At 37.4% G+C, this 15241-nt stretch overlaps 1 protein-coding gene across 5 annotated transcripts in view; it reads left to right on the top strand.

The window, feature by feature from the left end:
- Window positions 1–15241, top strand: part of BBX (BBX high mobility group box domain containing) — a 280826-nt gene that overhangs the window by 211349 nt on the left and 54236 nt on the right. For all 5 annotated transcript variants that reach the window (XM_082654201.1, XM_082654204.1, XM_082654203.1 and 2 more), the window contains 2 exons: window positions 4317–4397; window positions 7679–7753. In XM_082654201.1, coding sequence (XP_082510327.1) covers window positions 4317–4397; window positions 7679–7753 — 156 coding nt within the window. The remainder of the gene's footprint in view (window positions 1–4316; window positions 4398–7678; window positions 7754–15241) is intronic.

Here is a 15241-nt window from a genome sequence, read left to right as displayed (position 1 = left end):
ATACTGTAAATACAAACAGCAAGGTGATATTGCAAGGTGACAAGGTCTAGGATCCTCTAATAACATTAAACAGGAGTCTTTTGTGGGAAATAACCTCTTCCTTCCATGTGGATGTAATGCCAGATTTCTTTGCCAAACATTTACATGTATGCACAAGTATATACACTTGCACTGGATGCCTCATTTATCAAACACTCAAGAATGAATTCTACCTCAGTACATTTTCCATGTCATTCAACCATTTTTACATTTTGAGATTTTAGTTGGAAATATGTCTAGCATGTATCACATGCATTTCTGCCTTTTAATAAGTGATATATTTTATAATTATTCTTATCTTGACAACTTAGAATCACAGTTAGAAATATTAATTATTACATTTAGGAAAAATTTTAGGACTACTTGCTCTATTTTATTATTTTTTTTAATTTATTTTTTGTGATAATCCACTTTACTAAATAACCGAGATTTTTTAAAATTTTAATACAATTTTGGAAGGTTACTTTCCATTTACAGTTTTTACAAAATATTGGCTATATTCCCCATGTTGTACAGTACATCCTTAAGCCTATCTTACACCCAATATTTTGGTTATTTGTTTCTTGTGGTTTTTTTTTTGCGGTACGCGGACCTTGCACGGTTGTGGCCTCTCCCATTGCGGAGCACAGGCTCCGGACGCGCAGGCTCAGCGGCCATGGCTCACGGGCCCAGCCGCTCCGCGGCATGTGGGATCTTCCCAGACCGGGGCACGAACCCGTGTCCCCTGCATCGGCAGGCAGACTCTCAACCACTGCGCCACCAGGGAAGCCCTGGTTATTTGTTTTAAATAGACTACAATGCTTTATAGAACATTTGTGTTGTAAATCAACTATGCTTCAATAAAATTTTTTTTTTAAATCGTGCCTACAGTCTTTTCGCTCTGTGTCTTCTTGCTGGTGGCATTGTTTCTTTTTCAATGCTCTTCCTTTTTTTTTTATTTTATTTATTTTATTTATTTTTGGCTGCGTTGGGTCTTTGTTGCTGCACGCGGGCTTTCTCTAGTGGTGGTCATCGGGGGCTACTCTTCGTTGCGGTGTGCGGACTTTTCACTGCGATGTCTTCTCTTGTTGCAGTCGCAGAGCATGGGCTCTAGGCGCGCGGGCTTCAGTAGTTGTGGCACGTGGGCTCATGGGCCTAGTTGCTCTGTGGCATGTGGGGTCCTCCCAGACCAGAGCTCGAACCCGCATCCCCTGCAGTGGCAGGTGGATTCCCAACCACTGCGCCACCAGGGAAGCCCCTCTTCCTTTTTCTTATCCCCACTCTTGGCCCCTTCTGATTTGCTGCTTCTGTTCATTATGTGGCCTAGAAAGTCAGGTAACCACACAGCTTAGTAGTAAGCCAACTCTTCTGGCTCCTAATTTTGTGCTGTTTCCATTATACTACACTGAAAATAAAGGCTAAACCCACAGTGCTTTAAAGTAAGAGTAACTAGATTTTAAAAGGAGACATTGTCCACTACAGTAAAATGCATAGCCTCAGTGACTATAATTGCTGTTTTAACCACTGGACAGCCTTTGTTGTGTGATTCCTGGCCAGGTCATTGAGATTCCTCATATTCATAAACACAGAGAATCAAGTCAGTCAACCAGTATTCATCGTGCATCTATTGTGCATCAGGTGCGTGGGGAGCACAAACACGCACGCATAGACTTCTCTGATTGCATAGTACAATTGACATAACGTGTAGGATTATAGATGTCTTGATAAGTACTTACATTTGAATTCTCCATACAAATAGGAAGTTTTATTTAAGACCGTCCATCATAATGATTGCAGAGGCTCTCATTTAACTTTAAACCTTTATGACTAGATGCATAGTCATGGCCATATTATCTATAATGGCACCTAAAAGAAAGTTGACTTTTCTTCTTACAGTTAATATGAACTCTAATTGAGCCATAGGTTAACTAATCTCATAAATGATAACTCTCATGCATCTGCATCATGGGATTAGAAATAAAAATATGTGTTATATATTATATAGGCTTTATATAGGGTAGTTACCCTATATGATAATATACTTAATTCTAAATATCTCCATAGCTTTCTGTCATGTGTACAACCTACATTATTAAAGTTTTATAGAGTCACTTTATAATTTTTATTTAGTCCTAGGCTCTATTCTATTTTATTTTAATTTTTGGCCACGCAATTTGTGGGATCTTAGTTCCCCGACCAGGGATTGAACCTGGGCCACGGCAGTGAAAGCACCAAATCCTTAACCATTGGACTGCCAGGGAATTCCCTAGGCTCAATTTTAAGCAAAATTTTGATTATTTACCAAGATATATAGGGGTTAAGCACACAGGATTTCTTTATAAACCAGGACAGTATTGATTTTTTTTCATTGTTTAGAAATTATAAAGATACAGTTCATTCAAGTATTCCTTCCAATGAAGGAATTTTTGGTGGCTAGTAATTTCAGGATTTGCTGGCCTTTTTTAGTACATTTTGTGTCTCCTAGGTTTCAAAGTTTTAGAAAGCAAATAAAAACTTCTGGACTTTTTGGCACACTAGTTTTCAAATAGTCGAGTGACAGGGAGGGAATCAAGCTTTGGCAGCCAAACCACAGTTGGCAAATTAACTAAAGCTTCTGCACCTTTTCTGTGGAGCTTATCACTGGAAGAAGTTGGCCATTACCCTTCCAAATCCAAAGGTGACCATTAAAATTTTAAATGCTTATTCCTGCCCAGTGGCCTATGACGTTGTTAGAGAAACACATCTTCCATGTCTACTGAAGAAGTTCAGTGAGAAACTCTAGTTTTAGGAACATAACCTGGGTGACTGCCAGCTTTTTCCATAGATTCAACCATCTAATTTAATCACATGCAGCTATTAAAATTACATAGGAAAAGGTTTAATAACAGGAAAATCAATGTATTGTTAAAAACGAACATTTTGTAACTGTAATACATCGTCCCATTTCTGTTGAAAACATTATCTATACACACAACTGGAAGAATATGCATGGAATATTACCAGTGCATATCTTTGGGAGATGATTCTTCTGTGTTTTTTTTTTTTTTTTTCAGATTTTCAATAGTGATCTTGGATTATTTTGTTGTCAGAAACATGTTATTAAAAAGTATTTTTAACTTTTATTTTTCCTCTAAAGTGAAAGATAACTTGTTCCCTGAGACTCTCTAACCTTGTCATTCAGGAAAGGAGAGAGAGGGGACACACTGTTTTGGTGTTTAGAAGACATGTTGTCAATTTTGATTTAGCTAATTCAACAAATACTTGAGTATCTACATTGTGCCCAGGTAATGTTGAGGATTCTGCATTATACAAAATCCCTGGGAGAAGATGCACCATAAACAGATATTTATGCTTGTGGTGGTCAGTGCTAAGTGCTATAATAATAAAGAATAAGGGGATTATTGAATGTTGGGGAGTAGAGACGTCATTTACCTGTCTGGTCCTACGTTCCTTTATCTGTAAAAAGGGTTAGATCAGAGGGATGCTGAAATCCTTCCTCTCTAACATTCTATGACTCCTGTGACTTTTGAATTATAGGCTACCACCTAAGTTATTATTTCACCCAAATGCAGAAATGGGTCAATTTTTAACATTGAGATAAAGAGGAATTATGTATCCTGAGAATAGTACTTGATAAACAGCAAGAATTTTTAAAAAAATTAGTGGTGTTTCTGTAACTGTTGTTAATAATGAAAATCACAGGTAAAGATGGTAGAGCGTTAAATGTTTACCCAGTGTCGTAAATAATATACAAGAATATATTATAAAGGAAATTTCTCTTAGGAAAATAGTACTAACTTTTCTAAGATTGGGGCTTGTATATAAATACATGAAAGCCCTGGAAAACAAAAATTGGACCTTAGTTTTGTTTTCCCAAAAGGTTTATAATCGAAACTCATTTGCGTTTTCATGTGGTCAGGTTATATGAAATAGTGGGGAAACACAGAACATGGAAGAAGTAGATATTCTTTGGATTTGGTTGCAGAAAGCCAAGAGATCAAATAGGCATCATTGTAGACATTTCTCTTTGATTAATAGTAATTTTTCTGAAATGCATTGTCCTGTCTATCTCCTACAATTTATGGCATTATTTAGAAGTTGAATGAACATATAAAACTTGATAAAACCTTGTGTAAGACTTTGCAGAATATAACTACCTTTTTGTCACAGTACTGCCTCAAATTTGGGGAGTCAAAACCATTCCTTCCTCAGATAGGAATGTTTTACGTGACATTTGTCTTCTGTTGTCTTCCAGAAGCTATTCTTATGATGCCTCATACCACCTTTCTTTGTTTCAGATATCCTCTGGCACCTGCAGGCCTGATGTTTCAGAATCCTCTGAATTGCGTCAGAAGTCACCACTATTTCAGTTTGCCGAGGTAATATATTACAATTTATACTTAATGAAATTGTAAAGTGAGCTTAAATTTGGGCTGATGAAAGTAACTTAAAGCAAAGAAGAACCCTGCGTTCTTAGCTCAAGTAATCATAAAACGGAAAATAGTACCAAATTCTGGAACTTTAGAGTCTCTTAATTAAGGAATAAATATGTTTATAGAAGCTTGTTATTAACTCATACTAAATATTATTGCACTGAAACCTCATCACTAATTTTTATTCATGGATAGGGAAGTTAAGAATATAATTGAACTATTTTTAGAACTTAGTCATTTATCAGATATTGATTTGTCAGGTATTAAATCAGAAGACAGAATTGACTCATGGTTATTGGCTGTGCATTCCTTTTTATTTATTTTAAGTAAACTTCTCTTAATTGAAACTTTAGCATGCAGTTGGCAGTTTTCAAAATCTTATGTCTTGTGTCAGACCTGTTTGGCTCAGTATGTCTCTGACATATTCAGAGATGATGTAGAAAAGCACATTATCCTTGACATCAAGTCTAAAGGTTAAGACTGCTTCCCAAAATATCTGCATTTACCCTAGAACTCAATATGGAGCCATCATTGATTACTTTTTTCTAAACTTTAAACCACATGGTCTTCCCTTGATCATTCCAATTGTCTTTCACTAGACCTTCTTTCACACTGTCATCCTTCCTAATGTTTGCCCCTTGTGGTACAGTTTTGTACAAAGGAGAGCATATTTTTAGTTTCAGAATTTTTTCTCCTCTAGTGTCCTTTCCTGGTGGTTCTCAACATTTCATTGGCAGAATTACTTTTCACACTGGCATATTAGGTCATTCCTTTTATGACATTGTTTATTATGTGCCTAAATGTCCTGCTGATATCACCAGAATGTTTTAATATATATTTGCTCACATAATACTCCTTATCTATCACTTTCCTTTCTGCTCTCTGTGAGATGTGCCATGAATTCCAATTGTTTTTTATATTGTTTCCTCAAGAATTTAATGTAATAGCAGATTCAATCTGCACTCCCTTTTAAACAGTAGTTTTAGACATATTAAATAATGTTAGTCTCAACTTTGAAAGCAGAGATACTTAACCAGTGAACCCTGGTGAAAGATGTAGTGAAATCTCTCAAATTTCACATGAAATTTTGGGTGTGTTGACACACGTGCATGTTTTTGGTTACTACAGCAAACCAGATTCCAAAGAGATCCCTGACCCTAACCTAATATTTCTTCAGGAGCTCCCTATTCATGTCAACATCTCCTTTATCCCAATATTAATTTGGAGAAACATCCTTTTGTTTAAAGACTTGTGAAATGCTTTTCAAAAATCTAGATTGTTTATACTACTGGTTCTGTTTTGTTCACTATCTAATTTAATCCTGGAAGAAATATATTGTATGGGCTTCCCTGGTGGCGCAGTGGTTGAGAGTCTGCCTGACGATGCAGGGGACATGGGTTCATGCCCCGGACCGGGAAGATCCCACATGCTGCGGAGCGGCTGGGCCCGTGAGCCGTGGCCGCTGAGCCTGTGCATCCGGAGCCTGTGCTCCGCAACGGGAGAGGCCACAACAGTGAGAGTCCTGCGTACCGCAAAAAAAAAAAAAAAAAAAGAGAAAAGAAATATCTTGTAGGTCAGGCATTTCCCCTTACACAAACTATTTATTTTCTTTAACTTTTATAGAGGGTTTGTAGGAGTGAAAAGTCATGTCGGAAGTAAGACCTACAGTTTATAATTCCCAGGATTTCAGGAACATCCTTGTGGATTCATATCTGCAGTCTGTCACAGCTTGCACATGGAGGTCTTTTGAAATGATAGGTTTCATGGTTTGACCAAGAAGAGTTCTACATCTTTACCCTGAAATATTTTCAAAGTACTTGGTTAGATCTTAGCCATTTACGACAATTTGTATATGTCTAGTTTGTTAAATAGGATCTGGGAGATCTCTTTTCTTTTTACTGATATTTGTTCTAAAAATCCTTATTTGTCTGATGCAAAAGATACGGTGGAATTAAAATTTTCCTAATGCCTTCAGCAGTGAATAGAGTCAATAATTCCATCAGGCTCTCTTCTAATTTTTTCTTATCCCTAAAATTGACTTTGATATTGTATCACCAACTGGCTCCATTGTTTTTCTAAACAACTTAATTTAATTAATATGAAAAAGTGATTGCTGGGATTGAGGAGTCATGATCAAGCTGCATGTATTGCTCAGTAAGTTCCCTTTGATGGAGTCGGTGAGCACAGTTAATTGAAGAAAAAGACTTTTGTGGAACTGGAAATGGGCTGAATTTACAATGCTCACGCTTTCTGCACTTGTGACTCATTTTCACCCTAGTTTGTAGTTGTATAGAAACTTTGTTCACTTTGAAACCAAAATTAATAACTGACCTTGCTCTCAAAACATCCTAAAAACTATTTCCATGTGGCCCTCAGAGCAAACTTTTAATGAGGCTACCATAATCACCAAATAGAAACAAAAGTTCTCCTAGCTGAAGCAAGGATGGTGTGACAGAATCCTCTATCCACTGTCAGACACCTGAGGGGTGTGTGTGTGTGTGTGTGTGTGTGTGTGTGTGTGTATGTGTGTGTGTGTGTTGGATGGGAGGATGCATGGTGTTATAAAATAAAGAAATGCTGTTCGTATTCAATAAACAATTTATTGAGTTTTGGTGCCATGCCAGGCAGTGTATTCTATGGCTTATTTTCTTCTTACCATAATCCTGTAAAATGGGGATTATCATCATCATCAGTTTACAGTTGGGAAAAATAAATCTCAAGAGAGATTAGCTGAGCTGCCCAAGGTCATGTAGCTAGTGAGTAGCAGAACTAAGATTCAGTCCCAGATACTCTGACCCACATGGTTTGCTTCTCCAACCCTGTTTCACAGCTGTCTCAAAGCAGAGAACAGCTTGAGGGGAGTGCTGTAGGGAGGAGAGAGATTTACTTGCAGCTTTCAACTTTTAATAATATTTTAGAAAATTCACTAAAATAAGGAAATTTATCTCTACAGGTGTCCTCAACTGCTATTTGATACATATCTGACACCCTTTCAAGAGACAAGGCAAATGAGCCAAACTCAGTCTTTTTTGTTCTTTCCACATGTGTTTTTAGAAACATGGCCTTTGTCTTCATTTATCATTGATACTGTTTTTCTAAAAGGGATTGAGGGTGATGACTCATGTCTTAATCTTTATCTGTGTGTACAGTGGAAATATTTGGCAGAATCTATGAGTCTGTTATGGTAAAATGTCCTTGTGCTTTAAAAATTATTTGTTTCCTTTCAGATATCTTCAGGTACCTCCCACCCTGATGTTCCTTCAAAACAATGTCAAGCATCAGCCTTGTTTCAGTTTGCAGAGGTATGGCCTTCTTTTTTGTTGTTGTTGTTGTTTTGCCTTTTTTTTTTGAATTTTTGAATTTTATTTTATTTATTTTTTTATACAGCAGGTTCTTATTAGTCATCAGTTTCATCCACATCAGTGTATACATGTCAATCCCGATCTCCCAATTCATCACCTTACCACCCACGCCGCCCCGCCGCTTTCCCCCCTTGGTGTCCATACGTTTGTTTTCTACATCTGTGTCTCAATTTCTGCCCCGCAAACTGGTTCATCTGTACCATTTTTCTAGGTTCCACATATATACATTAATATACAATATTTGTTTTTCTCTTTCTGACTTACTTCACTCTGTATGACAGTCTCTAGATCCATCCACGTCTCAACAAATGACCCAATTTCGTTCCTTTTTATGGCTGAGTAATATTCCATTGTATATATGTACCACATCTTCTTTATCCATTCGTCTGTCAATGGGCATTTAGGTTGCTTCCATGACCTGGCTGTTGTAAATAGTGCTGCAATGAACATTGGGGTGCATGTGTCTTTTTGAATTATGGTTTTCTCTGGGTATATGCCCAGTAGTGGGATTGCTGGATCATATGGTAATTCTATTTTTAGTTTTTTAAGGACCCTCCATACTGTTCTCCATAGTGGCTGTATCAATTTACATTCCCACCAACAGTGCAAGAGGGTTCCCTTTTCTCCACACCCTCTCCAGCATATGTTGTTTATAGATTTTCTGATGATGCCCATTCTAACTGGTGTGCAGTGATACTTCATTGTAGTTTTGATTTGCATTTCACTAATAATTAATGATGTTGAGCAGCTTTTCATGTGCTTCTTGGCCATCTGTATGTCTTTGTTGGAGAAATGTCTATTTAGGTCTTCTGCCCATTTTTGGATTGCATTGTTTGTTTTTTTAATATTGAGCTGCATGAGCTGTTTATATATTTTGGAGGTTAATCCTTTGTCCATTGATTCGTTTGCAAATATTTTCTCCCATTCTGAGGGTTGTCTTTTCGTCTTGTTTATAGTTTCCTTTGCTGTGCAAAAGCTTTTCAGTTTCATTAGGTCCCATTTGTTTATTTTTGTTTTTATTTCCATTACTCTAGGAGGTGGGCCAAAAAAGATCTTGCTGTGATTTATGTCAAAGAGTGTTCTTCCTATGTTTTCCTCTAAGAATTTTATAGTGTCCAGTCTTACATTTAGGTCTCTAATCCATTTTGAATTTATTTTTGTGTATGGTGTAAGGGAGTGTTCTAATTTCATTCTTTTACATGTAGCTGTCCAGTTTTCCCAGCACCACTTATTGAAGAGACTGTCTTTTCTCCATCGTATATCCTTGCCTCCTTTGTCATAGATTAGTTGACCATAGTGCGTGGGTATATCTCTGGGCTTTCTATCCTGTTCCATTGATCTATATTTCTCTTTTTGTGCCAGTACCATATTGTCTTGATTACTGTAGCTTTGTAGTATAGTCTGAAGTCAGGGAGTCTGATTCCTCCAGCTCCTTTTTTCCCCTCAAGACTGCTTTGGCTATCCGGGGTCTTTTGTGTCTCGATACAAATTTTGAGATTTTTTTGTTCTAGTTCTGTGAAAAATGCCATTGGTAATTTGATAGGGCTTGCATTGAATCTGTAGATGGCTTTGGGTAGTATAGTCATTTTCACAATATTGATTCTTCCAATCCAAGAACATGGTATATCTCTCCATCTGTTTGTGTCATCTTTGATTTTTTTCATCAGTGTCTTATAGTTTCAGTTTGCAGAGGTATGGCCTTCTTTTAATATATATATATATATATGCACACACACACACACACACACACACACATTGGGTTCAGAAAACTTACTGAGCTCAGGAAGTATTGGAATGGAATTTTATAACATATAGAGAACTTTAGGCATGCCTCTTGCCATTACTAACATAATACACATGGGAGGCTGCTTATTGCTTTTTGCTGCCTTTTCTCTAATCACAGATCAGCTCCAGAATTTATACCCATTTTACAAGCATTCATTAAAGAGTTCACATAGAATACACACTTTCCAGTAATTCATTTATTTCATTTTGCCTTGTTTTTAACTTATTTTAAAAGCTTAGGAAAATTGTCAACGTGAAGGCCATAGCATTACAATTTATTAAATTTTTCCAATAGTGAAATTAGATGCTGTAGTTGATGAATAACTCTCACAGTGAATGCAGGGGTGAATAGGACCTATTAGATCATCAGTGCTTAGCTTTGGGTGTGATGTAGCTTCAGCCAGTATTTTTATTAGTGTTTAACCCTGGGCTTAGGTCAGGTCAGCTCATGCAGGATCTTAGATTTCTTCGGATTGTCAGCCAGAGAGAGAGAGTACACACTAGAGAGTATTTTCTTGGTTGATATGATGAGAGGCAAATCTGATAATGCTTGATTTTGCCACAGAAGCCCTGGCCTCAACCGTATGCTCATTTCTAATGAGCACTATATGACAAATAATAAAATATATCCCTTTTGTAAAAATAAGATGCCTTCTGCTTTAGGTCTTTCCCCATTTTCCTTTTTATTAATTTCAACCAAAAATGCATATAATAGGGGCTTCCCTGGTGGTGCAGTGGTTGAGAGTCTGCCTGCCGATGCAGGGGACACCGGTTCGTGCCCCGGTCCGGGAAGATCCCACATGCCACGGAGCGGCTAGGCCCGTGAGCCATGGCCGCTGAGCCTGCGCGTCCGGAGCCTGTGCTCCACAACGGGAGAGGCCACAACAGTGAGAGGCCCGCGTACCGCAAAAATGCATATAATAAACTAAGCAGTTTTTTATAGGGTTGAGAGAAAATGACAAGCAAGACTGTTCTGTTTAATATTGATGTATTGAATCACTTTGATTCATTTGCATAAAGAGTGCTGCATAAATGAAATGTAAAATGATATCCTTTTGGCAAGAGAAAACCCAGCATCTTACTTTGAAAATGAGAAAAAATTACTTTTAGCGCTTACATTAAAAAAAAAAACAAATGCTGCTTCCTCTTTGGACACTTGTGTCAACCACCATGACTTGATCCAACCCTCTGGCCTGTTTATCTCTTAGGCTTCTCTGCCACAGTTTTTGCTTTACTCGTTGAGGGCTATTGTATAAAACTGGTAACAAAAATGTCATATAATGGTATCATTTCACGAAGAACAATTTGCTTGATGAATCTGAATAAATTAAGATTTTATCATAATTTTTCATTATGATAAACAGGCTTTTCTTTTCATTGTGTGGGCAATAGTTTTGTTTAATATTTCCTTGCTTTCCTCTAGTCATTGACATCCTTTTACTTGATACTAATAATTTTTTCAAAGGTAAAAAAGAATTTTGACATGATGACTGTAAATTTATTTTTAATGTTGGTACCTGAGCAGTCCCATCCAACCTTTTAGAAACAGCTCCTTCAAAACAGAAGTTGTTTGCCATATATTCCTTTTGATTAAATTCTACACTCTGTAGCATGAATATCAGAACGTAGTGGCTCGTCTTTGACACATCTGATATTTACATATGCACTATTTACCAAGAGTTTTCAATTTAATTAAAAATGTTTGTATGATATACCTCAGCTGATGCATTTCTAACAGGTATTGCCACTCAGAGTGTGGTTCTTGTTTAAGTGAGATCACCATCAGATTTATTAGGTGCCTCAAAGCCCTGGGCAGCTCTGAGGAACCAGTTTGATAGTGTAACAGCCACTGTTCTGTGATTCTGGAGAGTAAGATCCCATACCTCTCTTAAATTAATTTGTTCTTACTGCTCAGTACACTCACTCCTCCAAAAGAAAGTTTTTTTCTGGGGAAGAACCTCTTCTTACTTAGGATTTGTGCAGGGAGACATTTCCAGATGTTACTCCTCTCCTCAATGGCACTTGTCTTCTGAGGGTTTTTGACTGTGCACTTATAAGATTTGAGGAAGCTTTAAAAAAATTAATTTGAAAACTTATTATGAGTTGTTTCTGGCATCATTAACAGAGGAAGACATGCATGATGGAGAAACCAAAATAAAATGTTCTGCCCTAGAATCAAATACAGTTCCCCTTCTCAACTCCATATATTATTTTTCCCAGTTATATTTTGCATAGATTGACAATTAAGAGCCCTTACAATTCCTAAGCAAATTAAATTATTACATACTTAGTTGTTTATTTGTAAATGTTATATGTGATTATACAAGAAAAGTATAGTACATGGTTCTCTAAGGATATTTGTGCTCTCCAGTCACTTTCCTCAGCTGACTCAAGAGAAGTTTCAGTCTCTTTCATGTTACGATCTGACCATATTGTCAGCCCAGTACTGGGCTAGTTTATTCAAAGCTAAACAATAGCTAACTAGATGAACTAATAAAATTATCTACTACAATCTGCTATGAGCATATCTATTGCAGTAGAAATAGAATAGCCTATAATTACTGTGATTGTATCCCTAAAACTCTTATAATTATTTCATAAAACACCCATCACCTTTGAGAAAACACAAAGACTCTTGAAATTCTTGTTCTAATTAGTCTATAGCAGAGATTCTCAAACTTTAAAATACACCAGAGTCACCTCAAAGGCTTCTTCAAACACAGATTGCTGAACCCCACCCCCAAAGTTTCTTATTAAGTCTGCAGTGGGGCCTGAGAATTTGCACTTTCAACAAGTTTCCTATTAGGGAACCGCAATTTGAGATCACTGCTCTGTGGTTTGCAATTTTTACCACAGGTTATTAAATCAGCATTGGTAAGGCACTTTCTGGTATCTCTTGGAACTTACAGGGAAAGGGTTCAGTGAGGAAGGAATGGGCAGATAATAGAAATATACCCAGTGGACCACTTTATACCCCTCATCCCTTTTCAGAGGGATTCTCAGTCCTATTATGTGCACTTAGAGAAAAGTAGGTGTTTGTATAATTTAGGAAACAATTTACTCTTTAAAAATGTTTAGCTTTGTAATATCACTTTAAGATCAGGCTTGCAAAATTCTTAGAGACCATTCGCATTAATTTCATTTACAAGTGTTCATAACTCTAGGAAGACATTAGCTATTGGTCATTTATCGTGTAATACAATTATCCTAGAAACGCAGTTTTTAAAAAAACAGTAAGCCCTGGGCATTTCTTTAAGTTGAAAATATTTTTTCTTTTATGTCTTGGGTCTCCGTGTCACAAGCTGAGAAGGATATCTTTCCTTCTTAACCAAATCTGATAGTTTTCAAACCCATTGAAGTAACCTGCATGGAACCATGAAATTGAATAAAGAACATTTTGTTTGTAGGTTCCTCATAAATGTTTATGTTTAAAGGGAGAAAGATACATCTGCTTTACAAGATCTAGAAAGAAATATAGAGTGCAGAGCCTGTTTTCCTCGCATTTCAGCCTGTCTCCCATTCTGTATTGATGCTCATAATTCATCTAGATTCAACTCGGCCCTTCTGAAGAGCCATCACTCTGCTTCCAGGCTCTGATCCATTAAGTTTGTCAAAGTGAGTTTCCTATCTGCATTTTTTGTTGTTTACAGGTAGAGTGACACATCTGTCACTGTTTAGATCTTGTTTACTGAAGACTAATGACCAAATGTAATGCCAGAAGGGAGCTGTTGTCTTCCGTTATTTAGCAAGTCTGGAAGCCTTGCCTGGTCCACATATCCTCTTCTCTGCTGTGTGGCTGACTCTTACACCTAGAGTATATCTTTGCGTTGAAAAATTGCATATTTACTTTGAAGACAGGGAGCTAATCTGGACAATTGAGACAGGTAGATTTGAACATTAAAACTTTCCTTAGAAGGCTTTTACTTTGCCAATATAAATACAACCGTAATCTCACCAAGGTATCGTCACAATTGGATATAAGCAATAGGTGCACATTTAAAGCATTCATTTTCATGATGGAATGCCCAATATGTTACGGAATATTACACTCAACACAGACTCCATATACTCACACTGCAGCTCATTAGTGTGAAAGTCTTACATGGTTTATTAGAAGTGTTAATATTTCTTTTAAGGTAAGGAAGACCAATCATCTCATATTGTTCATTTGTTCTCTGATTCATTTATTCACTCAACAATTGTTAGTCATTTCCTCCCAGGCTACAGTGTTTATGATACCCCTCATAATTGCAAAAGCCTTCCAGCTAATTTGCTTTTGATCTTTACCACCTCTTTCCTTGGTGTGCGCCCCTACCTCAGTCAGCTATAAAATTAACAGTTTTAACACCCAGGGTGATAATTTTTCTTGGCGCTTTTGCTGAACATCACATACTTTTAACACCCACCCTGTTTATCAGAACATTCCATAATAGGCAGAGGAGATACTACAGTGGAGTTAACAGATTAGCAAGCACCATCCAACTTGAGGAAAATAAAAAGCATAGCCATGAACATACTGTACAGTATGACCTGCTACTGCCCCCTACCCAGGAGGGTAGCATAACACACACTTTCCACCACTAGCTGACCTGTCATTGAAAAACATGTATTAGCTACATTATTCTTACTTGAAAGGATGTATATGTCTCTTAAATAGAAAAAACAAACAAACAGGGAAATGAACAATGATATAACAAATTGGCATTACACAAGCTATGCTTATATTAGAAGCCATCAGAGATTACTGAGAGATTACATGAAATTACTGAGAGAAAATGTGTAAAGAAAAAGAGTGGGGGCCCTAAGACAAAACCCTGAGGGAAACATTTAAGTGCTCTCTATAGAAAGGAGAGCCAACAAAGAACAGCAAGGAGTGGCCTGAGAGGTAGGAGGAAAACAAGGACTCTGCAGTATTGGAAATCCAGAGGAGACTCTCAAAAGAAAGGTCAGCTATGCCCAGTGCTGCAGACATTAACATGTATTCAACCCCCTGCCCCCAATTAAGAAGCCAAAAGACATTTTTAGAAACTATATCTTTCCGCTAAGTTGTTCTATGAAAATTTTATTGTTAGGTGATTCTAGAAACGTTGGACTGCTAAAATATGTTGACTCTCCCCCAACATCCTTTGAAAATAAGGCTTCCAGCAACCTTGAGCATTTAAAATACTGCCCTGTACCTACAAACAGGTAAAAATCCTCCCATAAGTGATGAGGAAAATAGTTCCTACTAAACATTAGGTGAGGGTTTCTTTTGCAAGGCAAGGAACCATTCTCAAGCCTCGACTCGAACAGCTGTGCATTAACTCAGCTGGCAGGTAATACATCCGAGCGGTCAGAAGTTCGACGCTGAGCCTCTGGGTGTGCCGTGCAGGCATTTGACAGGCTTCGTGGTAGTGCATGCGTGCGCACACACACACACACACACACACACACACACACACACACACAGCGTCGGGAACATAAACCTACAGCAGCAAAAGCGACAGCAGAGGGAGCCAGTGGAAGAGCTAGAAAACAGTGTCAGGCTGTGTAGGGGAGCATCACCCAGCTTGTTGTTCTCTTGAGGGTATCGTATGATTATGTGACAAATTTAATATTTTATAGATTATTAAATTTAATAATTCTCCTCTGACATTGCAATTT

Source organism: Grampus griseus (assembly GCF_964374135.1).
Source record: "Grampus griseus genome assembly, chromosome: 5".
Classification (NCBI taxonomy): domain Eukaryota; kingdom Metazoa; phylum Chordata; class Mammalia; order Artiodactyla; family Delphinidae; genus Grampus; species Grampus griseus.
The sequence above is the reverse complement of the archived record's forward strand: the minus strand, read 5'-3'. Positions and strand labels throughout refer to the sequence as shown.